We start from the raw sequence: 15,586 nt of genomic DNA, 5'->3' as shown, positions 1-15,586 counted from the left end.
GAGACTACTTTGGTCTCCAGGGAGACAGGGGGAAAACTCTCCTAAAGCCACGATGATAAGCATGGAATTCAAAGTCTTTCAAGCCTGCTGTGCTTTAGACTGCAACTCTTTAGAGCCTGGGTAGGAAGAGACGGTTCTGTCAAGGGTTCTGTCTGTCCGGCCAGCACACCTGAGAGCACTCCTGCACTTGCAACAGCTAGCAGCTCTTTTCCATGAATCCTGGCCACCTACTTGAGGAGTCACCCTCAGGCACAGAGCCCGCTCAGCCTTTGGACTCTCTCCTTTGGCACCACCTGCCGGCCTCACCAGCAGCCTGCAGTACCGGCAGGTGAGCCAGGCCTGCCCTGGGCACCTCTGTGCTTGCTTCGTCCCAGAGAGGACCTTGCCAGGGGCAACGGGATTAGAGCACACTCCGAAGTTTCTGGTCTGGGCTCTTAAGGAGCATTGGGTGCCTTTTTCCTATCTGCCCCTCAAACTTTACCTGAACTTGTAAAGGGTCTTGAAAGCTTACTCAGCGTGGGAACACCAGTGGAGGACAGGGTGCTCAGATTTTTTTTTTTAGAGGTTTTTTTTTTTTTTAAGATTTATTTTGGGGCTGGGGATTTAGCTCAGTGGTAGAGCGCTCACCTAGGAAGCGCAAGGCCCTGGGTTCGGTCCCCAGCTCCGAAAAAAAGAACCAAAAGAATAAAAAAAAAGATTTATTTTATTTATATGAATACACTGTAGCTGTCTTTAGACTCACCAGAACAGGGCATCGGATCCCATTACAGATGGTTGTGAGCCAGCATGTGGTTGCTGGGAATTGAACTCAGGACCTCTGGAAGAGTGGGTTGGTGCTCTTAACCACTGAGCCATCTCTCCAGCCCCTCAGATTTTTTTTAAACCAGTGCAGTTTTAGGCCTGCCCCATCACCACTGTGGAAGTAGAATGATCCTGGGGTGGGGAGAGAAAATGGGTCCCGTTCCCTCTGTGTCCATGAAGGCAGCTGACTCAGTCCCTCTAATCATCTCCCATTTTCGAAATGGGCCCATGGCTCCCACCGCTAAACAAGGTTAGGTGATGTTTTTGTTCATTTTCCTCACTAGTACCTCATCTCCATCTCAAGAGCCTTGCTTCTTCTCAGAGTGCTTTTGAGCTGCACTTGTGTGGTGGGTGTCTCTTCTAAAGCCCGAATATAAAGCCCAGGGTTTGCCCATTATCAACTCACAACTCATGTTCTGGCTTGGTGTGCGTTGAGTTCCCCAGACTTCCCCGGAGTCTTTCCTCAAGAGAACTAATTAATTTATAGCTCCTCAACTGGTACCTGCTGCCTATTAAATGCTGTGTCTTACCAAGGGCCTCTGGAGACAAGTAAGATTGTATGTACATGGTGGCTGTCCAGGTCTCAGCTACTGGCTTCCAGGGCTGTCCTTGGACAATAATCACACCACCTCGGACTCTGTCCTTATGATTGATTTGATCAAAGCCTCTGATTCCCTCATCTGCCTCATATTTGTCATGCTAGATGGCAAAGCCCCCTCCCCCCACCCCCATACCCACGGTTAGGGATGGAACCCAGGGTTCTCACTGCAAATGCCCCATCACTGCATTATACCCAGGCATTTGGTTTTCTTTTCTCACCTCTTCCTTCTTTCCTGTACCCACTCCCTTCCCTCGCCCCATCTCCCTCCCTCCCTCCCTCCCTCCCTCCCTCCCTCCCTCCCTCCCTTCCCCCTACTCCTTGCTTGCTTCCTTTGAGACAGGGTCTGACTATGAACTCAGTCCTCCAGCCTCACTGTCTAGCGTTAGGATCGTGGGCATGTGGCACCTGTCCATCAGCTCCCTCCTTCCCTCTGTAACACCAAGCCAGCTGCTTATTGTTGGAGGAGACCCCAGCACGTGACCAGTCTCATTTTAGACTCCAGCCACACTCTCCAGGGAGCTCTGCTCCCCTTAGCTCCTCCGAGATCCCCTCCCTCCAGAACAAGTCCTCATGCCTCCTCTTCACACCCTCCTCCTCCCCCGCCCACTTTTTCTCACCTCTTTGAAAAAAATAGAAGCAGATCGGGCAGAAAGGCTCACTCCTTCCCAGCAGCAATCCACACACGATCCACACATGAGCAGCGGAAGGAACTGGAAGCCCATCTGCCTCTGTCACCACCGATGTCTTCCTCTCTTTGGGACCCCAGTCATCAGTCAGTGTAAATTCCTCCAACTCTATAAAAACAAACAGGTAATACTCCTTCCCTGTGCAAGAACATATGGATCAGAGCCTGGATTCAGAGTACCCACATAAAAGGCAGCTGTGGGGGCTGGAGAGATGGCTCAGTGGTTGAGTGCACTGGCTGCTCTTCCAGAGGACCCAGGATCAACTACCAGTACCCACATGGCAGCTGTCCATAATTCTAGGGGATCTGACACCCTCACACTGAAATACATAGTCAGAACACCAATGCACATAAAAAATTAATCTTTTAAAAATCTCAAAAGTCAGCAGCTATGGCCAGGCTATAAGGCTTTGACCACAACACTGTGAGAGGAGGGAGACAGAATCATGGGGCTTGCTAGCCAGCCTAGTCATAAAACTGTGGCTAGAGACTCAATGAGAGGCCCTGTCTCTAGGGAATAAGGTAGGAAGGAATAGAGCAGGACACCAGAGTCCTCCTCTGACCCAAGAGTTTCCCGACTCCCACACACACTCCTTTCTCTTGTTTCTTCACAGTCAGATCTCTCCAGAGTTCTCTGTAGTCTTAGCTCCCACTGTTCATGCCTCACTGGCTTTTCAGACTGTCATAGTATGTCTCCACACCTGTTCAGTTCAGCCTGCTCCTGTCTGGCCTTGCCTGTCATTTGACAGGTCATCTCTTTCCACACTGGGCTCCCATGACCACACACTCTAGTTTTCTTTCTGCCTCACCATTGGCCAGTGCTGCCTTTTTTACACAGCCCTCAGGGAAGTTCCCCCCAAACTCTCTTTTCTCCTACCTACATTCTCAGCCAGCACCACCGGCTTCAGAATCCATTTCTCCAGCCTTACTGTCAGCTCTGACCCTGGGTTCTCTTCCAGTCGATGACTTCATGACTCCACATGGATGCCTAGTGCCCAACAGGTTGCTCATGTGATTTGTTATAGCCAATGAAATGGTGGGGACATAACATAACATAATCACTATACTCTCTTCTCTTTCCATATAAAAATATGGTCCATTATATCCCCCCTATATAGGTTCCCCCTACACAAGCTACTCCATCAGCCTACATCCTAGATGAAAAATGGCATAGGGTGAATCATGTTAAACCACAGGTAAACCATGGCAGACAGTAGTGGAGAGAAATGTGTATGCCATCGGAGACCGGAGTGGATGTTACCACAGTGTAACTAGCCTGACCTGACTACTGTATCTACTCCACAGGGTTTACAATCCCAGGCAGTAGGGAAATCACTCTAAATTGTCTGCAGTGAAGACTGGCCCAGCAAGGCGGGGAGACAGGTCTACCTCAGTGATAGGAAAGCACCTCACCAGAACACAGCAGGGTCCACGTTCACACAGGAGGCAGGTTCCATCAGTTACCAAATTTACCTATAAATTGCCCAGAAGATAAATAATATAAACAACAGTGTTTATATTCAAGATGAAATTCAAGACAAGCCACTTTTTTCAGCTCTAGAATAGGTGCCTTACCTGGCTCAATACCAGGAAAATTAACAGGTTTGAGGAACCTTTTTTTTTTGGTTCTTTTTTTTTTCGGAGCTGGGGACCGAACCCAGGGCCTTGCGCTTCCTAGGTAAGCGCTCTACCACTGAGCTAAATCCCCAGCCCCGAGGAACCTTTTATGAGAAAAAAATTTAGAGGGTAGGGATGGGGACAGTCTCCTTATACAGTACAGGCTGGCCTCCGGGACATAGCAATCCACCTGTCCACCTGCCTCAGCCTTGGAAACTTCCCACCACTGCATTTTGGAGTTCTTATAGCAGCTAGGACTGGTTTTGGCCTTTTTTTTTTTTAAATATATATATCAGACAAGCAGTGGTGGACACACCTTCAATCTCAGCACTTAGGAGGCAGAGGTAAGGGGTCTCTGTGAGTTCGAGTCCAGCCTCATCTACACTTTGTTCCAGGACAGTCAAAGCCATACAGTAAAACTCTGTTTTGGCTTTTTGAGACAGGGTCTCTCTATGTAGTTCTGGAGGTCCTGAAGTTCACTATGTAGAGAAGACTGGCCTTAAACTCAGAGGTCTGCCAGTCTCTACCTCCCAAACCAAGTTGCAAGTCTTTAGGACTAAAGACGTGCACCGCCATGTCTGACTGAAAGTCTTTTTATTTCTATACCTGCATACTGAGTCCAGGCACCAAGAAGGCACCTAGATCCCTTGAGCTGGAGTTATGGTGGTTGTGAGCTGCCAGGACTGGAACTCTGCTCCTCCGTTAGAGCAGCGAGGGCTTCTAGCAGCTGAGCTCTCTCTCCCATACCCAGGGTCACTTTTAACTGCCACATGAAACAGAGAGGAGATTAGAGAGCACCCAAAGGAACAGCAAGCTGGGGGTATCCATCTCCTGCCTTTCCAAGAACAGCCGTTGCATGGAATGAACTGCTGAAATGTCGTGCATGACGGTATTCATTGAGCATGAAAGAACATAGTTGATTTCTAGGAAATTGTTACATCATCCCTCTATACCCATAGAAGGTTGGTTCAAAGACACACCCCAACATGGAACCCAAGATCTGTCCACTCAGTGTATGTTGTAGCCCGACACACATGCTCCACTACCTTTACCCCCGTATAACGCCCGACACCATGTACATGTGGTAGGGCTGGTTGGTATGCCACATCATTAGGGAACCGTGACCTGAAAAATGTATCCAGTAGACATAGTTTCTTTCCAAAATATTTTTGATTCAAGGTTGGTCAAAATCCTGGGGAATCCCTCAAGACAGGGCTAACTGCACATATGTGACTCCATTGAATTCCCTAGATCACGGATAATAACTCCAGGACCAAATTCCAGACTTTCTCCCTCTTGCCTGTGGGTCCTTGGTTGCCCTACACCCTGCAGGCTCTTCCGGAGTTGACTCCAACCAAATGGGAGACCAAAGGTCCCACGCTGACTTGGAACTCACCCTCAAAGGACACAGAGGCTTTTCTGTGTGTATGCCTTTCACGCAGCGTTCACTTTCAGGCTTCAGGCCCTCAGGTGCAGCATTCTGCTACAAAGCATTCACTCTCTGCTTCCCCAATCTCACTGTGAAGAACATATATATATCTGCACTCCTAAATAGCGAGGCTGCTGGTGTCACCATAAATGATTACAATCAGGGCCCTAGAGTCCATCAGGACTGTGAGAGAAAGGACAGCAGAGGACAACTCTGACTGAACCCTCAGAAGATCCATTCGGTGGGAGTGAGGGCTACTTCCAGGAAGGTCCTTAGGACCTCCTCACCCCACCTCCCATCTCCCTGGGGCAGGCCTGGTAGGAGGGGTCATGGGACCATCTGAAATGTGATCAGCTTTGTGTGGGGTCAGCTTTCCTCAAGCACCAGTACCTCAGTCCTCCCACATAGATCCTGCACACGCCTCCCCAAAAAGGGGGAAGGAGCGTTACCAGCAGTGTCTTTAGGTCACAACAGAACCTGGTTACATCAGGAACAGAGGGCACCCTATGTTTTAGAAGCCTACTGATATGAAACAGCAAAGAGGGTGGACTTTGGAGCCAGACTGGCTTCCTCTCATTCTTTGTCCCCAGAGGACAAGCAGGGCAATAGACAGCCAGCCATCTCACACACAGAGGCGCATGCCCAGGAGATACGATAATGCACTTTTCTATGAACAGCACTTTGAAGTGGTAGCCATAAGGAAATAGAGGCCTAATGTCCTACTGAGCTCCTTAGGCTGCCCAGCTGGCTGCTGGTGCCTCAGCTCTCACCAGCTCCTACTCCCCAGCACTTAGTGTTCCAGACACACGGACTAAGATCTATTTCAATCTCTCGTAATTGCCTGGGTGCTCTCTGGACCCCTGCCTCTGTGGGCTGTTTGTTCTGCCAAGAGCAGTAACTCTTCCCTCCCTGTCCTCACCAGCCATCTACTTAAAATATCAACACCTCATCCTACTGGGCAGAGTGGCACACACCCAGCATTCAAAGATCTGAGGCAGGAAGTTTGAGGCCAGCCTGGGCTATACAGTAAGATCCTGTCTCCCCAAACCCCAAATCACACCTGAATGCCTGCTTTCCCAAACACAAATGTTAAACAGCCAAGCTATTATGAGGCTCGAACAAATAATGTCAGCCAACAACGCCAACATAGGGTCTAGCACTGCAGCCCAATACACTTAAAAACGAAGGAGCGGAGTCTGTTGGCACCTGTTGTAGTCTTAGCACAGGGGAGGTGGAGGCAGGAAGATCAGGAGTTCACCGTCATCCTCAGCTCCCTAGAGCAGTTGAGACCAGCCTGGGCTATACAAAACCTTGTCTCAAAACACCAGGACAAAGAGAGCTGGTGTCAGCTAATGGCATGAACCCATGGTTCCAGTGACTTGGAAGACTGAGGTAAGAGGTTCATTTGAGCCTAGAAAGGGTGAATATAGGAGTGCTGTCTCCAAAAAAAACTTCATATGGTGGCATATCCCAACACTCAGGAGGCAGAAAGAAAACAATTAGGCCAGTGTGGGCGATAAGACCATCTCAAAATAAATAAAAATGAAAAAATCAAAAGCCTTGGGGCTAGAGCTAGCTCAGTGGTTAAGAGCACTTGTTCTTCCAAAGGACTCAGTTTAATTCCCAGCACCCACATTGCAGGTCTCAACTGTCTATAGCTCCATCCAGTTCCATGGGATCCAACACTTCTACATAGACATGCAGGCAAAATACCAATGTAGGAAAATAATAAATTATCTTAACAATGAAAGTCCAAAACAAAACCCTTCAGTTGGTGTACGGTGACACTAAGCCTTCATTTGGTATGGGGGTGTACAGTGTAAAGGTGCACCTGGAGGCCAATGTAGGACCAGGAGTTCCAGGAAGCAATGTGTGTGGTGTCATGTGGTATGTGATGTATGGTGTGTGATATGTGGTGTGTGTGTGTCATGAGGGGATAGCAGGTCCAGGTTGACCAAGACACACACACACACACACACACACACACACACACTCTCTCTCTCTCTCTCTCTCTCTCTCTCTCTCTCTCTCTCTCTCGGTCTAAGGACCATGCTCTGAGAAAACCATCCATCTTTCCATGAATATTTATTAAGCAGTTACCACATGCCAGGCTACTTTTCACTCCAGGCAGAGACGAGAAAGATCTAAATCTGCTCTTGTGAAGCTTACATTCTCATGAGGGTCAAAAACATCAAGGTTACAGTGAAAGTGGCCAGCCAGGACATAGAGCAGGTGGGCAGGACAACGCTTGTGAACCTCGAGGCCTCTCTGAGGTCACTGGAATGACAGGGAGGAGCCAACCACCTTTGTGGGAAAAGCATCCAGGTGGATTTCTTTTTTTTTTACCCAGCTCCTTTGAACCCTAGGCCATCATCTAAGAGTGTCCCAAAGTAAACAAATCCAAAAAGAGTGAAGGTGCCCCCCTTTATTATGGAGGTTTCCAGAGCAGGACAGGATAGAGGAGCTTGCCTAAGGGAAGGATCTAGTTGGCCCTTGGCCCCTTCCCTCCCTGGCCTGGTACCCCAGCCTTCTTGGCCCATCAGCCTGACTCCTTTGCCCGTATAAGTTCCCAAAGTCTCAGGCCAGACCCCAGGCTGATCCAGCAGGATATGTGGCAACACCCAGTCTTCAGACAGGCCTCCTGGAGCACCGGCTGGATGAGTGGGCCTCCTGAGCACCCTTCCTGCTTTGCAGTGCCAGGTCCTTGGGGTCACGGGTTGGGTCTAGTTATCAGGAGTAAAAAGACAGTGACAACACCAAACAGAGGGTGACCCCCAATCCCAGCAGGTTAGAGAACACATGAGAAAGACATGACACTGGGACCTCTTAGGAGGAGAGGAGCCATGTGGCACAGTAGATACCCAGGGCAGGTGGGCAGCTGGGGATGGGAGAGGATCATTTCTTCTTGGCGCGGTCTGCTGCATCGAGGGCAGCCATGTTCCTTGCAGCCGTGACGAGGTGGATGACACTAATGATGGACTTGAGCAGGGCAATGGGAGCTGTGATCCAGAGGCCCATTCGGAAAAGCCCCACAGAGCCGACTACAGGGAGGCAGAGAGAGAGAACGAAAGCAGGGGGTGGAGGGGTGTGAGACGGAGGCCTCTCTCCCTCCCCAGGCACGGCAGGGTAGGACTCCACCCCCACCCCCTTTTCCTACCTAGTGGTCCCTCGGAGAAATTGAACAGGTACAGGAGGCAGTAGAAGAGTTCATTTCCAGCACACAGGGTGAACAGAGCAGGCTGCACACAATATAAGGTTGCCTAAGATGTAGGGCCATGTCCCTACCATAACCCACAGGGGCTTCTGCCACAGACAGGGGAGTGCTTCTCAGCCAGCTGCACACTGCACTATACTTGCACACTTCTTCGGTCCTCCCACCCTGTAACCCCCCCAACAGGTATCATTGTCACTGCTGCCAGGATGATGTACACAGACCTCCCACCAATTATCCTCCCTATGCTTCAGCCTAAGGAGCACTCCTGCTGTCTCATCTCCCCTGACTGGGTTCAGCCTAAGACTTCCTATCTTCAGATCACGTAGGGGAGGGGCAGGAAATGCTCACCCTGGAAGTATAGTAGATTCGAAGCACAGGGTTCCCAGACAGGTCAATCATCTTGTGGCTCTCACTGCCTCGCACCACAGAACTTGGGGAGAAAAGCAGGGGACTTCATGAGCTCTCACTGTGCAGAGGAACTGGTGTGACGCTGAGAACTGCATCTTGTGCAAAGTCACACAGTTCCCTAGGTGGGGCAGAGTCAGGATTAAATGCCCCACTACAAATTCTTCCCCCATCTGGAACCCTAGAATATTCATACAGGCCCATGCTAGAAATTCCCCAAGACTCCCGCAAGAATGACAAGCCCGCTCAGAGACACAGGGATCACCCAGGGGTGTAAGGACAGGGGTATGCTGGCATGTGCCTCTAATTCCAGCACTCAGGAGGCTGAGGTAGGAAGGCTGTCATGAATTTGAATCCTACAGGGCACATACTAAATGCTAAACAAGCTTTGGGCTATGTCTCGAGGAGGGAAGAAAAAGGAAGGCACCACCCAGCAAGCCTGCAGTCACCCCACCCCTCCCCCTCCACTGCAGCGCCCGCCGCCCTTCCGCTCATCAGCACCCTAGCATCGGAGCAGACCTGTGCAGATGCAGCCAGTGACTGGCCACGTCCAGGCTCATGCTGAGCTGGAACAGAAGAGTGGCCCGAGGGTAGAGCAGGGCCAGGTTGACCAAGAGACACATGGTGGCGCAACGGTCCGTCAGCATGTCGAGCATGGCCCCAAATCGGGTTCCTGAAAAGTAATGACTAGTAAGTTGAAAGGGACTGTTTGGTGGAGCGGACCAGTGACAGGTGCCCACTTTGGCCTAGGACCCCAGGTTGAGTATAAAAGTGGTCTGAAGGTGTCTACCATCTACTGCCAGAGGAGGAAGGCAGGTTGCTGTCAACAGATGGTGAGGCCAGTAGGGCACGGGCTATTAGGACAAGCACTGAGAAGGCATGGGGCTGTGCAGAGGTAATGGAGGTGGGGAGACTATCTTCAACTCCTCTAACCCTCAGCCAGGGCCCAAAGAAAGGCAAGCAGGCCAAAGTCTTGGGGGCAGTTTTAAAGGTGGGTCTGCTGTTGAACTCATTACAAAGTTAGAGCTCTTAAACACCACCTGCTCTCCTCCCACCCGGCGCCACCTCTCTTCATAGTGACTACCTAGTAAATACCTGTTGAATGGAATCTTTCTTATTTTCTTACATTTTTTTAATGTTTATTATCTTTTATGGTATAAGTGACTGTCAGCATATATGCGTGAGCACCACATAGATGCCTGCTGCCCACAGAGGTCTGAAGAGGACATTGGATTCCCTGGAATTGGAACTATAGGTGGTTGTAAGTCACCATGTGGGTTCTGGGAATCAAATCTAGGCCCTCTATAAGAGCCGTAAAGCATTCTTTCTTTTTTCTTTTTGCAAAAGGAAGAGATTTATTTCATGTGAGTACACTGTCGCTGTCTTCAGACACACCAGAAGAGGGCATCAGATCCTATTACAGATGGTTGTGAGCCACCATGTGGTTGCTGGGATTTGAACTCAGGACCTCCGGAAGAGCAGTGTTCTTAATGGCTGAGCCATCTCTCCAGCCTGCATAAGCATTCTTAACCTCTGAACACAAACTTAACCTTCAGCCCCAATCGCTTTTTTTTTTTTTTTTGCAGGATTTTACTGTGTAGTCCTGGTTCATGTGGTACTCAATATGAAGCCTAAATGACTCTTGACTTGGAGCAATCTATCTGCCTCATCAGTACTGGCATTACAGGCATGAGCCACCATGCCACACCCGAACGGAATTCCATTCCCACTGCTATGTCTTCCACACCCCTCACAAACAGCGATCAATCCTCGAGCGCAAGCTTAAATCCCAGGCAGCTCTGTTTTGCTTTCTTACAGAGCTGATAATGAAAGAGTCCTCTACGAGGTTCTGAGAAAGCAGGGAAAGAACAAGGGATGTTGGGCCCCCAAGTAGTGCTACTGGTGGTAAAGTTCTGTCACCTTGATTAAGGGCTCGAGCTGCGTGTCCATCGAAAGCGTCTAGAAGTCCGCTGAGTAGATAGAAGGAGGAGGCCGTGAAGGGGCAGCAGGGCATAAAGTAGAAGGAAATGATGGCGAAAACAATCCGGGCATAACCTTGGGATGGGATGGGAGAGGTACAGGGTGTGATCGAGGAGCCAGTTTAGGGTTCCTCGCCCTCCGCTGGTCTTGGGGCTTCAGGCAGCACTCACCAATAAGATTAGGCACGAACAGGAAGATATTTTCCTCTGGCATCTTGGCGGCTCCCCTTGTGGTCTCGGCCCAGGTCTGGAGGTGCAAGGTCTTGTCCCAGCCTCACCAGCGTGGTCTCACCTTTCAGCCCGGGGCATCGGCAGCTCCACCTGAGCCCTGGGCCCAGTTCTCCCGGGCGATCCCAGCTGTTAGAGCCCGCAGGGCACCGGGGCGCGGGACACCCCTGGGCACAGCTCACGCACACCTGGCCTTCCGATGGGCAAGAGCTGCTGTCTCCAGCAACGGGTCCCGCAGCTCCGGCTGCGCCTGGCTCCCGGATCCTATTCTTCCGTCGGGGACGTTAAGAACATCGGAGGAAGGAGAGAGCGGCTTTTAAATATAAATAAATAAATTAAATAAATAATGGCTGAGGTCCCTTTAAGGCCGGCCTGCTTCCTTTTCCTGCCCGGGCCCCTTGGCTTCGGCTCGTACCAACGCACCGAGGGAGGGGAGAGACTCGAGAGCCATCCGCAAAAGAAGAAACTGAAAAGGGAGAAGCAGAAGAGACCTGAGAGGGAATCTGCATTTTGCATTTCATGGACGGCGTAAACTCCTGGAGGCAAGGGGAAGGTGTAGCGATTCCTCCGTTCCGAGTGTGCGCCTCCCCGAGAGATTGGGCAACTTAGTACAGCCCACATCGCTTCCCCGCCCCCTACGCCTGCGGCCACGGTCGCTCTCCAGGACCCAGGCTGGGAAGAGGTGGCTAGAGAGTCTCCCGGCGTGCCTGCCGCTTTGCTTCTAGCGCCGCCCTGGTGGTGGGAGGATTCGAGCCCAGGTTCCACCCTACGTCATCTCCCAAACGCCTAGAAATAACGTTGGGGTCACTGCCTCTAAGAAGGGACCCGGAGAGCCACTGTGGCACGCTAGGAAAATGTCCTTAGTTCTAGAATCTCTAGTCTCCTGGCAACGGAACTATAAAGCTTCCTCAAACATTTAGGTCTTTATAGCAACCCGGAGCAGCGCTTCCCTGTCTCCCCTTCTTCCCAACCTTCTTCCCCAATCCCAATCCCTGAGGCCCATCATAGATTCCTCTTAGAACTTTCCATATCCCCTCCTGCCGAGTAGCCTAAGATTTCAACCCATCAGCCAGGTCGGGGGCTGCATGTTGGCTGCCTTGCCTAAGGAAGTGCCTTGTCAGAAAAGAAGGAAGAAGGGCTTTGGAGGGAATAGGGAAGGGAGTTGTTCTGAGAGCCCCTCCTGTCAACTTAGTAGGCAAAACAACGAGTTTTTTTCAAGGACAGAACTGAGACAGTAGGATGTTTGAGCTTTAGTCGTGGACTAAATAAATGTGGGCTCAAGGAATGGCATGGGATGGAATCTGAGGGGTAGTGGGTTGGTTTCTCAGTCTAACATAAACTTTGTTTCCAGGGGGGATGGCATCCACATCTGCCAGGAGTGGGGACAAAAAGGACACCTGGCCAATTCAAGCTGCTGCCTCCTTAGGTGGAGGGCAGGTAAACTACAATGGAAAAGTGAAGGAGGTGGGAAGAACTAGCTAGTCAGGTGGCTCTGAGCCATGAGCCATGAGATTTACTTAGCCTTGATCCTTAACCCTGAATCTCCAAACCCTGAGACCCCACAAACTGCTTTCTGGGTCTAAGGCCTTCCAGTCAAATCACATACCTGAGACTTATACTACCAGGTTCCCCAGCCATAGAGCCTGCAACCTGGAAGACACCAGACCGGTGGGACTTTGCAGGCTGAATTCTAACCTCCTTTCCAGAAAGCCTCATTATCCCGCTCTGAAGAATTCCTGACCCGAATCAGCACAGAACTTACAGATGAAGCACTGTTTACTGCTCGCTCTCATATGAATCCTATGCCCGACAAGGAAAAGCAGACAAAAGACCAAGGGACTCAGATATCTAGACATGGTGAACTCTCTCCCTCTTCATCTAGAGACCAGTCCCCGACTCACCTCCAGCCTTAGCTGATCTCCCCAAGAATCTGTTCATTTTTTTCCCTCATCATTGTTCGTCTTAGGCACAGTGTCCCTTACCGTCTAACTCATTGTTGCTTGCCAGGAGCCCCTTGTCCCCATCTGCTCTAGCCACAACTCTTTCTAACCATAGGGAAAGTTGTTCTTTAACTGGGGCCTCTAATTCCAGTGTTCTTCACCAAGACCCGAGGCACTGACACCCGGTGAGTGAGGCTCTGCCCCTCTCCCAGGACAGAGAAGCCTGTGGGGAGAGCAAGGGTTGACAGCATCCCAGCAGGGTAGGGGGCGTTTTCAACCATGAAGTTCTATTCTATTCCACCCCGATGCTTCAGTTCATGATTCTCAGCCTACTCTATTGTCCTCTGCCATCTCCAGCTCTGACAGAAATCGAACTCGAACCAAGGCACACCTTCTGCCATCTCCTCGTGAAAAGGTTTGTACGAGGTTATTCAGTTCCAACATTCTCAGCTTCCCCTACGTGCTGCTCCACGTCTAACAGGAGTTAGACGTTTGGGACACAGAATGCACGATATAGACTCGGCCCTTGAAAAATTCAGGGGTTTATTGGTCTTTGTTTGTTTGTTGTTTGTTTGTTTGTTTGAGATAGGGTCTCACTATGTAGCTGGTTGGCCTGGAGTTACTATGTAGATCAGTCTAGCCTTTACATCACAAAGATAAACCTGCCTCTGCCTCTGCCTCCCCAGTGCTAGGATTAAAGGCACTCACCACCATGTCCAGCACAATTCAGTTTAGAACAAGGCCAGGACAGGTTAATAGCCAGTGACAACACAATAGGAATGGTGCTTACCTAAGAAGAGAAAACAATAAAACTATTTTTATCCCATCCTCAGCTGGGCTAGGAAGGAAAGGCATCATGGAGCTTCCTGAAGATAGAAATACCTAAAGAAAGAATTTTCTAGAAAACAGCTCTAGGTATTCTAAGCAGTAGAGATCGTACGGGCCAAGGGACAGAGAGGTATCTCAGTAAAGTGAGGTGGTGAGCAGCTTGTGCTCTAGGACCTGCGAGGCATGGTGGCATCTGCCAGGCATGGTGGCATCTGCCAGGCATGGTGGCATCTACCAGACATGGTTGGCATCTGCCTTTAATCTCAGCATTCTGGAGGCAGAGCAGGGTGTTCGTTTCACGTTCAACGTCGGCTCGATCTAGAGAGTGACTTCCAGGACAGCCAAGGCTACCTTGTTTCAAAATAAATAAACAGAAATTTAGAAAATATACATATGTAATAAAAGAGGCTAGAGAGCTATGGCTCAGCAGTTAAGAACATTTGTTGATTTTCCTGAGGACCCAGATTTGATTCCTAGCACTCGCATGTGATGGCTCACAATGATCCAGTTCCAGGGGCCACTGATCCCCTCTTCTGGTCTCCCAAGGCACCAGGCACACGAGTGGTACACAGACCTATATGCAGGCAAAACACCAAGACACGTAAATTTTAAAAAATTCTAAAAGCCTGATATGGCAGGAAGTGCATGCCTTTAATTCCAGCATTCAGGAGGTAGAGACAGGTTGCTCTCTGAGTTCCAGGACAGCCTGGTCTACAGAGGGAGTTCTAGATCAGCTAGGGCTATATGAACCCTACCCTATAGGTAGACGAGTAAATATTTAAAAAGCAAGCAAACATTAGATAGGGAGGGATGGATGAGTTGAAGGACTAGTAGGCAGACAGGCAAATGATGACTGGATATGCTAACTCGTCATCTGCTAATCGCTTGCTGTATGCCAGCGCTGTCCTGGAGTGCAGCTCTGAGCAAAGTAAAGCCCCTGCTCTCAAAAAGTGTAAGTGGGAGACGAGAGATGGTTGGGTGGGAAGATGGATGAGTAATGGGTGGTGGACAGAGATGAAGGCTGGGGAAGGGGGTGTAGGTGGCTTTGTGCGTGGAAAAATGTTATGGAGTAACTGGAACATGGTGTCTGTACTCAGGGTGGTGTATGGCTTGGATAGCTGGGTGAAAGGAAGGTGGAAGGGACACGACAGGGTCCTTAAGTGTACAGAGTCAACAGCTCTTCCTTTCTTCCAGGGAGTACTCCCCACCAGCCTGACAACTGGAGGATGAGCTCAGTCCTCCCTAGTTCTGCTCTCTCTCGGCCTCTTACCCTCTCCACCATGCTCCTCAGTGAAAACCTCAAAGCCCCTCTTTTACAACTGACTAAGTCTCTCATCTTGGGAAGAACTCCTGGTCATAAGCAAAGCCACCTTTGAAACCAAGAAAATCTTCTGGCACTGTTACAGGACCCTCCACCCTCCACCCTCCACCCTCCACCGGCAACACTACTAAGAAGAGAAGGTTTTAATAAAGAACCAGGGATCTTCTTTTCCCCCAAAACATTGGCAGAGTTCTGGAGTAGCTCCTGGAGGGGGTGGGGGTTATGCCTTTCTTCTAGACAGGGATGGAACATGTCAGCATATCTCTAAAATCCAGTTACCTGGCACCTGCTAGAGCCAGCCACCCACTGTCTAGTACCTTTTAGCTAGCCCTAGCATCCAGGAGGCCCCTCTTAATGGTCAGGAGAGCCTTTGCCTTGGGTTCTGAAGACCTGGGCCTCTGTTTCTCCCTCTGAGCTGGTGGGGTCTCGTGATTAAGAGAATGTGCTGACTTGTTACCAGACAGAAGGTGATGCAGGAAGCTCTGAAGAGTTTTATTTCAGGCCCAGTTTGGCTCCCCATTTGCTCCTCTAAGGAAGT

General features: G+C 50.1%; 2 protein-coding genes and 2 long non-coding RNA genes across 9 annotated transcripts; 2 read left to right on the top strand and 2 right to left on the bottom strand.

Annotated features, from left to right (window-relative positions):
• Window positions 1-685: 685 nt before the first annotated feature.
• LOC147996970 (uncharacterized) lies at window positions 686-5,790 on the bottom strand. Of its 2 annotated transcripts, none has more exons than XR_015652588.1 (6): window positions 5,101-5,790; window positions 4,311-4,467; window positions 3,501-3,560; window positions 2,969-3,075; window positions 2,020-2,196; window positions 686-933 (listed from the first exon to the last, which is right to left on the bottom strand). It is a non-coding gene; the product is annotated as an uncharacterized LOC147996970 (long non-coding RNA). The 2 variants fall into 2 exon arrangements; XR_015652587.1 differs by having other exon boundaries at window positions 2,965-3,075; window positions 5,101-5,222.
• Window positions 5,791-7,201: 1,411 nt separating this feature from the next.
• On the bottom strand, window positions 7,202-11,339 carry Cdipt (CDP-diacylglycerol--inositol 3-phosphatidyltransferase). Of its 2 annotated transcripts, XM_087610752.1 has the most exons (7): window positions 10,903-11,251; window positions 10,673-10,807; window positions 9,272-9,425; window positions 8,696-8,777; window positions 8,291-8,372; window positions 7,995-8,174; window positions 7,202-7,856 (listed from the first exon to the last, which is right to left on the bottom strand). In XM_087610752.1, the coding sequence occupies exons 1-6, from the start codon at window positions 10,943-10,945 to the stop codon at window positions 8,029-8,031; spliced, it is 642 nt and encodes a 213-aa protein (XP_087466878.1). In that variant the 5' UTR covers window positions 10,946-11,251; the 3' UTR covers window positions 7,202-7,856; window positions 7,995-8,028. The 2 variants fall into 2 exon arrangements, with proteins under 2 accessions (XP_087466878.1, NP_620254.1); NM_138899.2 differs by having other exon boundaries at window positions 7,202-8,174; window positions 10,903-11,339.
• Window positions 9,425-11,041, top strand: LOC147996969 (uncharacterized). Its single transcript, XR_015652590.1, has 2 exons — window positions 9,425-10,013; window positions 10,339-11,041. It is a non-coding gene; the product is annotated as an uncharacterized LOC147996969 (long non-coding RNA).
• A 251-nt stretch (window positions 11,340-11,590) lies between the features above and the next one.
• Window positions 11,591-15,229, top strand: Cdiptos (CDIP transferase, opposite strand). Of its 4 annotated transcripts, none has more exons than XM_087555194.1 (6): window positions 11,591-11,717; window positions 12,311-12,396; window positions 12,666-12,816; window positions 13,051-13,084; window positions 13,257-13,314; window positions 14,922-15,229. In XM_087555194.1, the coding sequence occupies exons 2-6, from the start codon at window positions 12,316-12,318 to the stop codon at window positions 14,955-14,957; spliced, it is 360 nt and encodes a 119-aa protein (XP_087411320.1). In that variant the 5' UTR covers window positions 11,591-11,717; window positions 12,311-12,315; the 3' UTR covers window positions 14,958-15,229. The 4 variants fall into 4 exon arrangements, with proteins under 4 accessions (XP_087411320.1, XP_087411323.1, XP_087411313.1 ...); XM_087555197.1 differs by lacking the exon at window positions 11,591-11,717 and adding an exon at window positions 11,750-11,879; XM_087555187.1 differs by lacking the exon at window positions 11,591-11,717 and adding an exon at window positions 11,870-12,032.
• The last annotated feature ends 357 nt before the right edge of the window (window positions 15,230-15,586 follow it).

The sequence above is a fragment of the Rattus norvegicus genome, chromosome 1 (genome assembly GCF_021556685.1).
Source record: "Rattus norvegicus strain SHRSP/BbbUtx chromosome 1, alternate assembly SHRSP_T2T, whole genome shotgun sequence".
Classification (NCBI taxonomy): Eukaryota; Metazoa; Chordata; class Mammalia; order Rodentia; family Muridae; genus Rattus; species Rattus norvegicus.
This window is presented reverse-complemented; position numbering and strand designations above follow the sequence as displayed.